Source organism: Phaethon aethereus (genome assembly GCF_964289735.1).
Source record: "Phaethon aethereus genome assembly, chromosome: 14".
Taxonomy (NCBI): Eukaryota; Metazoa; Chordata; class Aves; order Phaethontiformes; family Phaethontidae; genus Phaethon; species Phaethon aethereus.
In genome coordinates, this window is record NC_138590.1 from 18,308,670 (window position 1) to 18,324,572 (window position 15,903).

The 15,903-nt window shown below is 49.3% G+C and overlaps 1 protein-coding gene across 3 annotated transcripts in view; it reads right to left on the reverse strand.

Annotated features, from left to right (window-relative positions):
• The window catches only part of TCF7 (transcription factor 7), a 75,189-nt gene that overhangs the window by 21,981 nt on the left and 37,305 nt on the right, over positions 1-15,903 (reverse strand). For all 3 annotated transcript variants that reach the window (XM_082006107.1, XM_082006108.1, XM_082006109.1), the window contains exon 4: positions 2,190-2,322. In XM_082006107.1, coding sequence (XP_081862233.1) covers positions 2,190-2,322 — 133 coding nt within the window. The remainder of the gene's footprint in view (positions 1-2,189; positions 2,323-15,903) is intronic.

Below are 15,903 nucleotides of genomic sequence, written 5' to 3' on the forward strand. Positions count from 1 at the left end.
TTCTCCTAGGTGTATTAATGATAAATTATTAATTAGGGATGACACCAACAGGTTCCAAGCCTCTTACTGGGAGCTAGCTAAAATAAATATATAACTGAACTGAAGGGAATATCTGACTTAGTAAGAGATTTACCTACAGCTGTGCTCAAGTGGGACGCAGCAGCACCCTGAAGGTCAAAAAACCCCAGCATCTGCATTAGGCAGCTGCCAGAATTTCCTGAGATTCGGACTTCTAACAATACAAGTTGTGTAAGCCAGAGCACAAGTTATTCTCGCTGGCCCAGTGGTTGGGGCACCAGCCACTGACTCAGAAGATCCTGCTTGTATTTCCTTGTCTGCGTGTCCTTGGGCTACTGTGAAATACTTTAAAGGGATGCTGTGAGAATGAGCACGACAGTGACTCTCAAGTGCTTACGCTAGGTGATAATGGGAGATATTTCAGCGATGAAAATAGAGATGGGACACATCCAGAATGAACGGGGCAGGAAACCCTCGCCCCAGCAGGGTAGGCATGGGGCACGCAAAGCTGATCACAGCTGCACCACGGCAGCAGGTCTCAGCTGAGGGTGATGGTCTGAACCTCTCCATAAATAGGACCTGGGGGGTCTCTGGGACGGACAGATTCCCCCTGCCTCTGACATAGATGTACAGGCTGAATGGGAAAGGGGAGACTGGAAAGTCTGAGGCTGCAGGTGGGTGTGCAGCCAGAGGACAGCTTCCCAGAGTTACTGACCCACCGCACACACGAGCGCTTAGGCACCACTCCAGAGCTGGTCATAGCCTCCACAGAGGGATATACCCAGCTCATCCCTTGGGTGAGCTGCTCCCGTATTGCTTAGGGCTTTCCAGGCTAACAGTAAGTCCCTGGAGGCAGCTCACGGCGAGGGGCTTTTGTGCTCTGCAATGCATCTGCAAAGGCAGCATGAAGGAAGGTGTGTCAGGTTGCCTTCTCAGGAGACTTAGATATCTGCATACTTCCTCTTGAGATCCAGAAATCTGCCATTAGCTGAGCTTTTAATAGGTTTATTTTGCTAACTCTTCCTATTTTTCTGCTGAGTTTATTATGCGCTGGTGTCTGACAAGCCATGTGCTGGCTGGAAGAAAACCAGGATGTGCCTGGGTATCTCTTACACCAGACCTAACTCCTCCCCATCAGCATTCCTGATGAGTCCAGAACGTGGCTGCTGGGTTCAGACTAGGGATAATTCAGCACGCCCTCCAGCCAAGAGCATCCTTGATATCGTGTCGTTTTAGCAATGACGTTAATTTGTCAAAGCCAATGTCTCCAGGACAGTTTGGATCACTCTTGGGTGGAGGCCTTTGCCCAAATCACAACAGCTGGTTTTGTGCCCGTGTTTTGCACTGAATTCTGGGCTCTGATGAACCCCAAATCTCTTCCTTGAATGTACGTTGACACAGAAGTGTCAATTTGCTCACTTTCATGTGAAATCAAGACCAGGTTTGTGCAAAAGCCTCGGTAATCTGGACAGATGTTGAAAGATTCTATTACACTAATGTAAGGTTGAGAAAAGTTTAATTTTACACTCAGCTTGCCTGTAACCTATGAAGAATGACAGGCTGGAGTGAATTCCTGTGCATGTACCTATATTTTACAGTTCAGGGTTTAACCTCTACCTACTGTAGTTTCCTCTGTAGCCTCATGAGCTAATTGATGCGTCCTGGACTCATACAGGAACCCAAAGAGCCAAACCGTGTGACAACCACGTAATGCATGGCTACGGACACACACATGTAACAATCCAGTTAGCTATACTAATCCTATTTAGTAAAAATATTTCCTGTTTAAAGCATTTATTTTCTCAAAATGACAACCTGACAACAGTTTGGGTATGAGTCAAAGGAAAGATTACTTTCCATTTTCTGGTTGACTCTTACGCATCATCTCACAGGCTCTGGTCTGGTCTCAAGCTACAGGACAGCTTGCACAGAGAATTAAGCACACTCGATCAGCAGGGTTGGCACTGATTTTGATAGCAAATTCCTCTCAACCAGGATTACAAAGCATTGCCAATAAGCTAAATAAACCCTACTGCTAAGCAATGCCTCAAAGTTGACCAAAGCTCTTGACTTTTCCCAGTGATTTAGGACCAGGAAGGTGACAGCCATGATCTCAGTGGTCTCTGGCACTGTCCCCCTCCCACCACACGGGTCCCCAGAGGTGCCATTACCTTGTTTCTGGTTGATGTCGGCGGGCAAGTGGGGTGAGTGGGAGCCATGGCTGAAATGGTCGTTGCTGTAAGGGATGAGTGGGGTGAGCGGGTGGACTCCATGGGACGGCTGCACGACGGGAACTTTGTTGGACTGCAAGACACAAGGAGGGAGAGGGCTCAGAAGTCGTCGAGCTCCATGAGCAAGGAGCACTGGTGCCCTTTACACTCCTGTTGTTGCAAGCGAGACTCGGAATTACTAAAAGTCCCCAGTGCCTCTCAAGGGCAAGGCAGAAAATGCCCTTGCCTTCTTAAATAAACACTACAACATCCTGCAAGAAAAATCTGTAAACCAAGCAGTAACAACAGCTGAAGACAATTGCATGGGTGGGTGGAAAACAGCTCAAAACAACATGAAGCTTTCAAACTTCAGAAGAACTTTTTTTCATTCATTTCCAGTATCGTTTACTCCAGGATGAATGCTACAAGCATCTTAGCCAATGAATTGCTCTTGTTTTCTGCCTTGCGCTACCACAAGGTCTAAATCTGGACTTTCACATCCTGCACATTCACTCTGAAAGCCACGCTCAGGCTTTCCTAACCGGGGCACTCAAGCAGGGAGAACCATGCTGAGGGCAATGTCTTTGAAACCGTGCCGTGGTCACCAGCAAGCCCTTGGGCTGAAATCCCCCTTGGTTCAAGCTCTGCTGCTGGGAGGAGTACTGGAGGGAGCCGAGGCAGTGCTGGGGATGACACAAAGACAGGAAATTTAAAAAAGAAAAATCCAATCTCCTGTAGCAGCTACTCCTGGTTATGCACAGCGAGGCCATTGGAGCCCAACATCTTTGTAAAAGGCGCTTTTTTGTGAACACAACGGGGAGTACTTCTGCATGTTGGAGCAGAGAGAGGGGAACCTGTTCAAAAGAGCTGTAAGGAAAACACACACACGCACACATATGCTGCCGTCTACAGCCAACCTCCTCGCCTCGAGCGTCTCAAGCTGCTCCCTACATGCCCGGTTTCGCCCATGGTTGCCTTTAAACCCAAACTGACTTCGCCTTGGTGGTGGAATGTTAGGATTTGTCCCAGATAAATCTGTAAAGAGGAACAGGACGGAGAACACCCCAAAATGGGGAGAAAATGAGAACGGACAAGGTAAGACAGCTCCCCAGGGCCTAGGAGCTGGGTATTGCTAGCCAGACCTCTTGTGTCCCACCAGGACACCTACAGATCATTTGCTGCATGACTTTTGACAAGTCATTTACAATCTCTGGACTTGATTCACTGGCGCTTTTCACTTCGGTGATGATTTTGCTCAGGCAGAGTGAGCACGAAACGCCGGCTGGCTTTGGTGGAGGTGATGCAGCTGGAGCCGATGGCTCTGGAGGACCTGCCATGGACCTCTCCTGGCCACTCCGAGATGTTTGCACAGCAGCTCAAGAGCCCTGGGCAAGTCCTGCGTTTTGCATTGCTGCTCCGAGGAGGAAACCCATGAAGCGGAAAGGAAAACAGACTGATGGAGATGCCGCTTTACATCTGTCTTTCCCACAAAGGTTTTGCTCATGCAAATAAAAACCAAGAGGCATGCAGGTTTGCATTTAAGAATGAATGAAAACCCTAATTCCTGATGCTTACCAGGCGTAGATTTACTGCGTACAGCGGGATACTGGGAATGTAAACCCCCTCCTCAGCACAAACTGGTGTGGTGCAGGCATTCCTGTCCTGCAGCAGGGCCATGGGCTATGTGGTTTTCCCATTGAAAGCAGCGCTGGGCTGGCTCCTGCTTAGTTAAACACATGTTTGGAGGTCTGAGCTTTTACTATTCTTGCCCATGGAATGAGATGAGGAATAGCTTTTCAGTGATATTTCTAAAATTAGCTATGGTTTAGCTTATTTAAGAGCCAGAAAGCCTAAATTAGGGATATGCAGTTCTACATGTACATTTTAACATGACACTGGAGCAGAATGAGCTCAATGTTGAGCTGTTTTGAAGACCTTAACTTAAGCATTTCTGCCGTTCAAAGTGGGGCAGATCTTTCCTTCCCATTCGCACCACGCCTGATCCAAAGCACGGCACCATGCAGCCGCCAGCCTTGCTGCCTACGACTGTTAACAGCTTTCGGAGCAATGAGAGAGGACACAGACCACTACAAAGGCAGTTGAACAGTCGTGATGCTGATCCACAGGATACCTCAACAGTGAAAAGCACAGGGCGCGTGTGGTTACAGCAAAGGCACAGACTGTCCTTCTTCCCCATCAAAGCAGAACACGGTAACTTGGTGGTACAACAGCCTGCAGCTCAGTTAGTTACTCAGATTTTCCATCAGTTCAGATGGGAAACAAGATATTGCACCAGCAAGAAGAGCTGGCCTTCCCCAAGTCCCTTCTACACGTGCACTTGCCTCACTCAAAAACTTTTCTCCTACTCTTTAAAGTCATAAAAAGTTGGTGGGAAAGGGGGAGGCAAGACAAAAATTTCTGCAAGAGGCTATTCATCCCCCTCCCGCTTCCTCCATTCGGGAGTTTGTTATAGGAACCCGTCTCCCAAATTGAGCCAACCAAGGGAAGAAGGTAACGTTGCGCAAAGAGCTGGAGAAACAGAAAAGACTCCTTCAGTGTTGGTCCCTAGTTTAAACACCACAGCTGCTCATGGTCGGGGTCCGCGGCCATGTCTACAGCTTCTGGTCTTCATCAGATGAGCTGCAGCTGCCGCACACGTCTTCGCTGTGAAATTGTACCTCATTTATAGAAATCTATATGCCAGGGAAATGGTATAAATTGCTCTTTTTCACAAGGTCTAGATTTAGTTCCTGCAAATCAGCTGCAGCACACGAACCTTGAAGAGGCTTTTCAAAGTCAGAACTTATCAGCTGACAGTGTCTTATGCCATAAAATTAACCTGATGTAAAAGTTTTCTGCCAAGCGGACTGATTTAACATGAGGGCAGTTGGTTTGGTGTCCTCTCAGCAGGTCCCCTGGGCCGACGCAGGGTCGGGACATCATGGGGATGTGCTGTGGTTTGGTGAAGCATCTTATTGCGTCCTCTCCCCGAAGACGTGTTTCAATACAGCTCAGAGCAGCGGTGATGGAGCTGCTGGCTACCCACCCCCCCAAAATAATGCAGCTGGTGCCCAGCATCACAGCCCCAACCACAGGTCACCCCAAGTCACCTCCTGTCCTTTGGCAGCTGGGGGGGGACACAAAGGGGCTCTGAGGACAGCTTTGCCTCATCTCTCCCGGCAGAGCCCTTTGTGGGCAGGTTGGGAATGAGCCGTGCAGCCACGACCTCTACAGAAATTAAGAGGTGCCTTTACAGCAACACCAGAACGGTATTTCCAGGGAGGATGGAGCAGCAGAATGGGTTTTGCAAGCCTGGAGGGCCTTTCTCCCTCTCAAATTTGCTAAATTGCAGTCCTCCTGAGTGCCCACCTCCCTGGTGAGCGGTGCCTGCTCCAGTCCCCATGTGCCTCGTGCTGGCAGCCGGTGCCGCGCGGCGCTGGGGCAGGCTCCGACCCCGCAGCACATCACCCTACCGGGATTAATCAGCCCCCACCAGCCTGGCTGAAAATAATTACAAAAAAAAAAAAAAAAGACTGTGAGGGAAGAAGCTCCCGCTTTGAAGCCAAGAAGTGACTTTAATAACTAGAGGTAATTGGATGAGCAAAGAGAAAAGGCCGTGGCATTAATTATTAAGAAAGACTAATTGTTGGCAAGGCAAAATTAGGAGACCTCACCGCTCATGCATGGGTGTCTGATTGTGATAGCAGCTCGAGGCTAGATAGAAAACTCTCCTTTCGCTGAGCGCGCACAAACCCAGCAGGTCTTTCACGTGAGGATCACCCTCACGATCATGACATCCTTCGCCTTTGCTTCCATCCCATAGCACACGTGCCCAGCAAGGGCTGCAGCGTGCTCTGGCCGCGGGCAGCCGCGGGGTTATCCAAGCCTGCCGGCACGGTGCTGGTTGTTCAGAACTGTAAATGAGTTTTTTTAAAACAAAATGTGGCGTTAGAAAATGCTAAGAGATTGTAATCAAACATTTTCTGGAAAGCACCTCGTGTAAGCACGTATTTTGAGTCATTTTTTAAAGCCTTTTTAGTTGTGACACGCTAAAAATCAGTAGTTTTACTTTGCTGGCTTGACAGAGGATTTTTTATGTTTTCCCCAGATTTTGAACAAAAACAACCTAAGTGAAAAGCTGGCTTTTTCATCCTTTGTTTTTAAGGCAAAGTCACATATATGATGTTGTTTTGTAGGAAAGAAACTTGTATTTTACAGATTTCCCATATGTTTGAAATAATAGAACACATTTAAGAATTTGCTCTCACTTTATAAAAGTCAGCCCTAAGGCCCCAGGAGATCTGCTGCCCCATCAGCCGAGTCCGAACGCACAATATCACCTTCCTGCAAAACCAGGCGATCATTCACAGCGTCACCCGGCTCCCCACTCCGAGCGGGGAAAACTCCGCTCAGGTGTCTTCCACGGGATTTCTGGCCATCTTAATCCTGCTACGCCACTTCTGTACGTTTTTTTTTACAAGATGTTTTAACAGCTACTCTGAAATGAAAGACTGTGGGTTTGCAGATGAGCCAGCTGGGGCTTCCTCCCAGGAAACCAGCTCTGGCTTTCGGGCTCCAGCCGAGGACAACTTCTGCAGAGTCAGCATCAGAGAGGTGGGGACCTCCCAGATGCTGGGGACCCCAAACACACAGGGGACCCACTGGTGCAAAAGCACCAGGCAACAGCCCAGACGGCCAAAATCCCTGCGGTCAGCCCAGAAGCACACAGAAAAGGACCAGCGTGCTGGAGAGCCCGGCACCACGGAGCCGCTGGCCCTCCTGGCAGCTCCTCCACAGAAGCGGAGGGTTTGCAGGGAGGGGAAAGCCCCACAGCCCCTCTGTGATGCCTGGAGCCGGGTGCCCCCATCACCCCGGCCGTGCTGGCCCTGGCAGCGGCCTCCCGGGTGAGGGGAGGCTGGAAGCACCCCGAGGGGGTGCGGGATCCCCACGGCACAGCGGCACGAAGAGCCCTGGCACACGAGCCGACGGCCGGGGAGAGCGCTGTGGTTTCCAGCGCTCGCCGGGGAGCCGAGCCGCGGTGGGGCGAGATTACTCACGTCACTTTCAAACATTCCCACATCGCCGGCCCCAAAAATGGAGAAACGAAAAAGCCGTGGGCCAGCCCGGCGGCGGCCGGCGTGGGTTGAGAGGCCTGGCCGAGGGACAGGAGCTCAGGCTGGCGGTTGTGCCACGCCGATGGCTGTCACCGCCAAGGCAGAGGTGGGTTCTGGCAGCGTGAGAGCCCTGTGCCGCCGGCAATGCCCCGTGTTTGGCTGCTGGGAGCAGCCCTGTGGTCCCAGTTCAGAGCCGGCAGATGGATGGGGTGAGCTCCGAGCACATCCCCGTGCTCCTCTGTCCTGCTCGGTGTCTCCGGGGTGCAGCGCACGTGCTGCAGACTGCAGTCCGGCCCCAGGTTGCCCCAAATGTGTTTGCTTCGACATCACTTCTCAGGGAGGGCGAGATGAGTCGACACTCTGGCTATGAAAAACAAAACCTACGAAGTTTTGCTGTTGCTGATTCGATGAGGAATTAATTCCTTTTCACTGCAAAATTAGTCATCATGCCACACAAAGAAAGGTGCAAGGTCAGACTGCACTGAGCATGCACCACTGCTGGGGAAGGTACCTGTTACTGGGGGAACGTGCCTTTCGCTATTTATCCAACAATCAATCCAAATCAGAAAAGTATTTGGGACATTATTAGGCACATCCTGCAGCATCGGAGCTGCTCCTGGCAGGGCTCGCAGGGCAGCGCTGTCATTCGGGGTCCTTGGGGACCCAGAGCCCCTGACTCAAACCCAGCTCTGCACGGTTTCAGGGCAGCTCCGAGTTCTGATACGATCTCCCAGCTCGGAGCCTCGGACCACGTCAGCAGACACCTTCACCCCTGGTTCCCCCGGGGTGTTGTGCCAGGAGATGCTGCAATAAAAGATCACCCCAAATACGCACTGTAGACTGTTTTCGGCACTGACTGCAAGCGCCGGGGCTGGAGCCCTCGGCAGCCCGCAGGCAAAGGCAGCATCGACTCATTTCTCATCTCAGCACACTTTTTTCTCTTTTCTCACTTTTGCTGCAGTCACATTGCCCCAGCCCGCTGCCACAGCAGAAAGGAAACAGGGAAAGTTAAAGCCACCCACGCTCAGGTGCTGCCCTCACCCAGCCGTGCACCCCTCCAGCAAAGCCAAATTTTAGCAGCAGCAGCATCTCCCTGGCCACTGCCCAGGCCTGGGTTACCCAGCACGGCTGCAGCACGGAGGGGAGCACGGAGGGAGCCAGTCCTCACCCTCTGCACCACCGAAGGCTCCTCCAGGGACCCGAAGGCCATGTCTCCCATGCCCAGAAGGGCACCGCTGCCCTGTGCACCCCATCTCAGGCTGGCCCAGAAGTGCTTATGAGCAGCAAGGGGAAAGTAATAATGTGCAGCTATTAATTCTTGCATTAATTCTGCACATGATTGGTTTAAGATATACATCGCACATACAGGCAAACATTGTCCTTGCTCGGGTTTTTATCCCCGCACTCTAGATTTTGTGGTTGATGGAGCGTTGTTCCCTCAACTCTTCCCTTTCCCCCTGATTTCTTTCGTTTGCTTTAAAATCCAGCTCTGCTTTGAAAATGCTGATAAGGCACCTGCACTGCCCTGTTCTTTTTTGCACATCGAAGGGGGTGAGCTCACTTTAGTGGCAAAACTCCACTCCCGTGATGCTGACTGTCCCGTGACTGGGATGTGCATCACAGCGGCCGGAGGGGACTCAGCTTGGGTGTCAAGGGACAGGTTCCCTGGCACTTAACACCCTCCGTGCCCCAGCACTCAGAGAGGTGGCCAAGCTCCAGACACGGTGGGGACAAACAGACAGAAAGAACTTCAAAACCTTTTTAAAGTTCTCAGTGACCTTCTATGCTGCTGCTGGTTTCTGTTTTTAAGCAATGATGGTAATTATTTTTAAGTTTAACTCTGCGGGGGAAATAGCTGAGCTTTTCACCGTTTACGGGCACAGGAAGAGCCGCTTCACTTCTCAAGTATTTATCTTCTAAGAGAAAGATGTAGGTGGTTCTTCGTGACAAAAAAAAAACCAAACTCATGGAAAAAAAAAGATCAAAAGTCCCTCCCAGAGCCTGCTCTCTTATAGTGACAGGGGGCAACCACGGAGGCACTTATGTGCCATATCAGAGAGGAGAAACCCCCTGAAAAATGAACTTTTCAGCATCCGCGCCCAGTGTTTACAGTCACATTCAGCAGAAGAGCCACCTCGCTCCAAAAGCTTCCCCAACCGTGCAGAAAGTCCCCTTGCTCGGTGCTCGCCTCGCTCGGGAAATGCTGCTGCTGCGATGCTGAACGCGGCTTCGCAGTGCTGCATCTGCTCGGGGGGACAGCTGAGGGACCCCCCAGTCCCAGTGTCCCGGCTGCCCCAAAGGGCAATGGTGACATTTGGCCTGACGGAAACGAATGCTGGGGCAATATAACGCAGGGGCTGCACCGCACCACCGACCCCCAGCTATTTTCTCTCCAACGCCGGGGCAATGTGACACCGGGGCTGCGTCACCTCCCCAGCCATTTCCCCTGTTCTGCAACATCCATCCCTGGTTATTGCTTCTCTCGTGCTCTGGGCTACGGAGGAAAAAAAAAAAAAATCTCCATCCCCTTCGTGGTACATGGTTCTGTGAATTTGAATCAAAAGCTGCAAACCCTGGAGTTACCGGTAACATTTGAGGCTTCAAATGAGAAGGGACTTACTTGACCTGCGAATGCTGATAATATCTGACCTCTTTTATTTCGCTCTGCTTCTCAAAGACAAGCGGTTGGTCTGATACCCAGAATTAATCAGGAAAATGTCCAAGAGGGCAAGGAAGAAAAGCGAAATAAAAGCCAAGGCTTGCCCTTCGGTAAGGCTCCAGACACCGTTTCCAGAAGGACCAGAGACGTTACCCTCTGCATGTCCACCTCACGGGCAGCAGCAGGACCGGCTGAGCCTCAGGGTGCAAAGGCTGGGTGAAACGCAGAGGGTTTGCACTGAGAGCGCCACGTCCCGGCCTCAGAGACACCAGCGGCTCGGGGGATTTTCACTGCTTTTGAGAAACCATTTGCAAACCCCAGCACTAGCTGGGTCCTGGATCTGAGCCGAGGTGGCTTTGGCATCTGGTTGTCACATCCCTCCCCACCGAGGATGCGCTGCAGCAGCGGACAGAAAATCCCGCGAGATTTCTGGGTCCATCTGCCAGCAAATCAGTCCAACAGGAACCCTCCAGGTGCCAATGCCAGGCAGTTTTCTGGAAGTGATTGTTTGCCTACACGTCCCCTGAGCATCAGGAGAGGGCTCCCGGCAGCTCAGCCAGGCTTTTTCTTTCAATTTAAAACAAAAAACAAAACCAGCCCATGTACTTGAAAGAGCTCAGGGGAGTTCACAACACACAACCCCCCAAAAAACTCTGATGTGATTTAAAGCGTTTTGATTCTCCCAACATCAGAGCGGGTGAAACCTGTCCCTTTGTGCTGCAGCCGTGCTGGGGTGCATGGCCACCGTGGGTGACACCATCCTGCTGGTGTCACCACCGTCACCCCGGGACCCGGACAGGAGACACATCACAGGACTTTTGTCCCTGTCTCTAGGCTTAGGATGGGATGGCTGCCTGCCCCTCCTAGCAGGTGTGACTTTCTTTTCTTCCTTTTCCTTTCCTTTTCCTTTTCCTTTTCCTTTTCCTTTTCCTTTTCCTTTTCCTTTTCCTTTTCCTTTTCCTTTCCTCTTTCCTCTTTCCTCTTTCCTTTCCTTTTCTTTTCCTTTTCTTTTTCCTTTTCTGTCCCCTTTTCCTTTTCCCTTCCCTTTCCTTTCCTTTCTGTTTTCCTCCCCTCCCTATTCTATTCTATTCTATTCTATTCTATTCTATTCTATTCTATTCTATTCTATTCTATTCTATTCTATGCCATGCCATGCCATGCCATGCCATGCCATGCCATGCCATGCCATGCCATGCCATGCCATGCCATGCCATGCCATCCTATCCTATCCTATCCTATCCTATCCTAATCTACCCCCTTTCAATCTTCTAGTCTCAAAGCTCAGCTTCAGGGGGGATCTCACCATGCCAGAACATCACTGGTTGAAAAAAATGACAATAAATCAAAAGTGTCTCACCCCGTCTGAAAGTAAACTCCCGACTCAGTGACTGCGCTGTGAAAAAATAACAGTAATAACAGTAATACTACTACTAATAATAATGATACTGTAATGCTGTTGACTTGTTCAGAGAGCGCTTTCTCCTGTTGCATACGACTGCCGACGCCACGCACTCACGCCGTGTCAGACGACACCAGGAGAAGATCTTTTAACATGTCAGAGGTAGCCGTGCCCAAGTACGTGCCACCGGCTAATTAACAGATAAGACGATACAACGGGGGATGACAATTTGTGATAGTTATTGTTGTTCTTGGGTACGCGTTTCCCTGCTAGGGTGAAATCCCTCAGTGTTTATACGGGTGTCAAGCACATTTCCAATGCGGATGGCCGCGAATGGATGAACCGTGGCTGCTCCAAGCCTTCTCCAGGATCTCTCCCAGACCCTTCTGCAGCATCGCTGCCGGGATGGCACGGGGATGGCCGGCTCTGGCTCGGGATGTCACTCCCACCCCAGCATTAATCTTTCCAACTGGCTGTGAAGCCCAAGGGACGAGGGCTGGAGCGAGGGGCATCTGTCCCCACCGGGTCCCCCCAAACCCACCGGGGACACACGGGCAGGAGAGAGGAGAGCTGCCCGCTGCCCAGCCCAGAGCCGCCCCATTATCCTAATCTGCGCTCACACTTATTTCCCAGTTTCCATGATAAATGGCTCTCTGGGGGATGCGGAGGGAAGATAATCCCTTCCGGAGCCGAAGGGATGCCGTATTGACACCCTGCAGCTGTAAGGCGATAGCAGCTTTCCTTGTTGCTCACTTTCAAGGGTGACATGTTTACAAAGAATGCTACAGCCGCTAATCCTGGATGATACCCTGTGTCTGCCTGGGAGAAATCCTAATTTTCCTGATAGGAGGAATTAGTTCCTTTAATGCTTAATACCCCTTTTCTCCTCTGAAAGCAAGCAAGCGTTATTGTGCAGAGTGGAATAAATATTTTAATTAAAATGTGGAATTTATCTTCCAGTCGAATTCGTACAAGCCCCTGACGATATGTCAAACTCTGCTTTCCCATTTCGAATCTTCCTCTGATCTCTTAATGCGAATGGCTGAATTAAAACCTGTGCTTGGTGGATTTGCATATAATTAGAGAGCAAGGGAAATTAATAGGGAATTGAATGGTTTTCTCCTCTGCCCATCTGATGTTTTTACTAGATTAAAAAGAGTTGATTTTTTTTAATGACTGTAAAAATGTATTAAATATTATTTAACCTTTTTTTGTTGCAGGGAGGGAAGCAGACAGACTAAAGAAACAAACTTATACATATGATAATGAACGCCTCCTATCGTGGGAAGCAAATATCATTGTAATTAGGATTAGAAAGGAATCGTAATTAATCTTGTCCTGCCACTTGACTTCTAGAAGTTCCTTAAATGTTACCTCCAAGGAGATGTAAACCAAGGAGCAGTTTAAAGGCTTGCCAGCTAATCCCCGCACACAGGGGTGAGGAGCTGCCGCGGCCACCAGCGGCACGGGGCAACGGCTCCCCGAGCCTCCTGGCCAAGAGCCACCATATTTAGAACCGAGCGGTCTGATCCTGGCACGTGAGCTGGCTTCAGACTGAAGGGGAACGTGCAGCTCTGCTGCCTACACTTTTCCCAATTCCCCACGACGAACCAGGTAACGAGATAGCAAGCGGAGGGAGATGGGATGCACCAAATACCACAGCAATGCCTGACTCCATCCAGGGATCTTTTCAGACCCTTTGCCATGTTTTTTTTCTGTATTGTCAAAATAGCCTATTTAGCAATACTTACTGGGCTCGTTTTCAGGACGGGTCTCAAGGTATGGGATGACAATAAACGAGGAAACGCCAGCGCTGTGCCATCCCCACCCTATGCCTCGATTTCATCTTCTCTACACTCGTGATGATAAAGATTACCTACTGTGCTGGTATGAAGTCATACATATTTTAACTCGGCTCCTGTCATGTGTCATCTAATCCTGTTTTTCAGGTATTGAGATTCATATATTTAATTGCATAAGATTTTACTACGGGAGTGGATGGTCATGAGATTATTTTCATCTTTGGGTGTCCGTATGGAAAACAGCTTTTAGAGACCTGGTTGCCAAACTTCAGACCCTGGCTGAATGTCTCATTTTCTAAATACAGCTAAATACAGTGCAAGGAGGTGCCTTAACAGGGGATTATAACTTGGACTAGTAATGAAACACAGCAAACTTTATGCTTTATGCTAAGTAATAAATAATAAATGAATCCTGCTACAGCTAGGTTGGCTTCTCAGCGTATTTCTTCCAAGTAAGTTTTTGGCTATGGCTTTATGAGAGTAACTGTAAGTAACAGCCCAGGAGTAACAAGGTTAGTACAGACATGAAAAATTTTCACTTCGAAACCAGAGACCACACAAAGTGTGCCTGGTCTTGGATTTCATTTTAACCCAGGCTGATCAAAAGTTCACAAGGCAGCACTGATCAAAGGTTTCACGTTGAAAAAATGAGAAAGTCACAATTTCATATGGTTTTGATGAGAAAAATAATTGATGAAACTTTGTTCTTTCAACTTGGTTTTGCTTTGAGTTTGGGGCTCATCTAAATCCAAGAAGCAATGGGTGCAAACCTGCAAGGGCTGAAATCTTAGTACAGCTTTAATGATCTAGTTCTTACTACTGGAGCTCGCCACTTCTTCCAGGACCGCATGGGGTCAGGAATTTTAAGCAACATTATTTTTGTCAGAAAAAACAAGCCATGGAAACCACAAGTCTTTGTGGGGTGCATCTTCACCAAAGTTTTGTTGAGGGAAGTTTAGGTCCAGGACAGGGTTTTGAGCCACCTCCTGATCAATGCACTCGCCTTTGTGGGAGGCAGAAGACCCAGATAACAAGCCATGCCCATCCTGAATCTTTTTTTTACTTTCATGCTCTGATGAGATTGCAACAGCAATCTTCTGCTGGACTGTGCCACTGGACGTGAACCACGCTGGCTGACCATGAAGAGGGTCCCGGCGGCCCAACCCTGACGGGGGAGAGCAGCCCGAGCGCTGCGGCTGGTGCCACGTGGCCGTTCCCATCACCACAAAATTGAGCTATCACAATTTCATGCAGGTGGTGAAGGGAAAAAATGTTAAAATACAAACTTTTCTGGCTGAGGTCAGACTTGTTTTCCAAAACAGCTTGCCCTGGGAGCTCGCCCTGCCCTGCGATCAGCCACGCCACGGGACTCCATGAAATAGGTTTTCCAGGAACGTTAAACAAAGCAGAACTGAGCAAACAGAAGGATGTACATACAGCCGGTCCCACGCTAGGCAGGGATCGGGTCTGCTGAGCTGCAAGCAGGCAGTGGTGTGCCAGCGCATCCCCGCACATCGCTGGTGCACAGGTCCCTGCGAGGTCTGCCTCTGCCCGCGCCGGGGCAGCCCGCACCACGAGGCCCCAGCGATGCCACCACGCAGGACGCCGGTGCCACCAGAGGTGTCCCCGAGGCGGGTGACTATTTTCCTTTAGGCAGCTCACTTGGGGGGGATTCTGCTGAGAAGTGGGGGGGGGGGGTTTAGCTCCTCCTGGGGGTCCCCCTGGGAGAGCATGGGGGCTTCAGCCCTCTTTGACATGAGAAAAACCTCAGGGTTTCCATGGAGCCGTTTGCTGAACTTGCTGATTTGGGTCCTATTTTGTGCCTGCTGTTGCCATGAAATACAAACTGATTCGCTACAACTGCTGCAGCATTTACACCCATTTAGATGAAAAGAAGAACAGATGATAATCCAGGGTACTACCAATATATCAAGCTTCTGGCATAGATTTTTTCCTAACCAGATAATTAACTCGTTTACCCCACTACCAGGGATCAGCTATTTAAGTGTAGGTCATTTGGAACACAGATTTTTTTTTTTTAATTTAACTTTAGCTTTGCAATGTCCTCTGTTCTATTACAATAAATGACAGCAGTAGTTGCTGAGTGATGAAACTGAGGTTACACAGAACATAATTATACTAAAAAAATATATCTACCACACGCTACATGCATACAACCTCCACATGCTCACAGTGCAGTTTTTCAGCTTAGGTATTATTTAGGGCCTGAGCTGGAAGTCTGTGTGTCTCATATCTGCTTTCTGAAAGTCAGGGAGCGAAAAACTTGCTATCAGGACAATGACCCACAGGCAAAAAAATCTTAACTTCAGGACATTACTACACAATCAAATCCTATACTAGTATTTCATTTTTTTAAAGTAAGAGTGCTCTGCATAACCAGTGCATTGTACACCTGCTGAAAAATCCAACTAAAACACTATTTCCATTGGGTTAGGATTTACATTTTTCCCTGCAAAGTCTGCAATTAAAAATACAATGTAAATAAATACATCTATCTTATGGCCATCATCTAAGCTCCTTAGAATGCAAAAGGTAAAAACCATATAGATTATAAAGGATTATGCTTTTTTACACCTTTCTTGGTTTTAACTGAGGTGCTACACAGAGAAAGAAATTTCTTCTCAAACCTTATGCTTGATACGACATCTTCCCTTTAGTTTTTTGGCTGGCTCTCTCCACT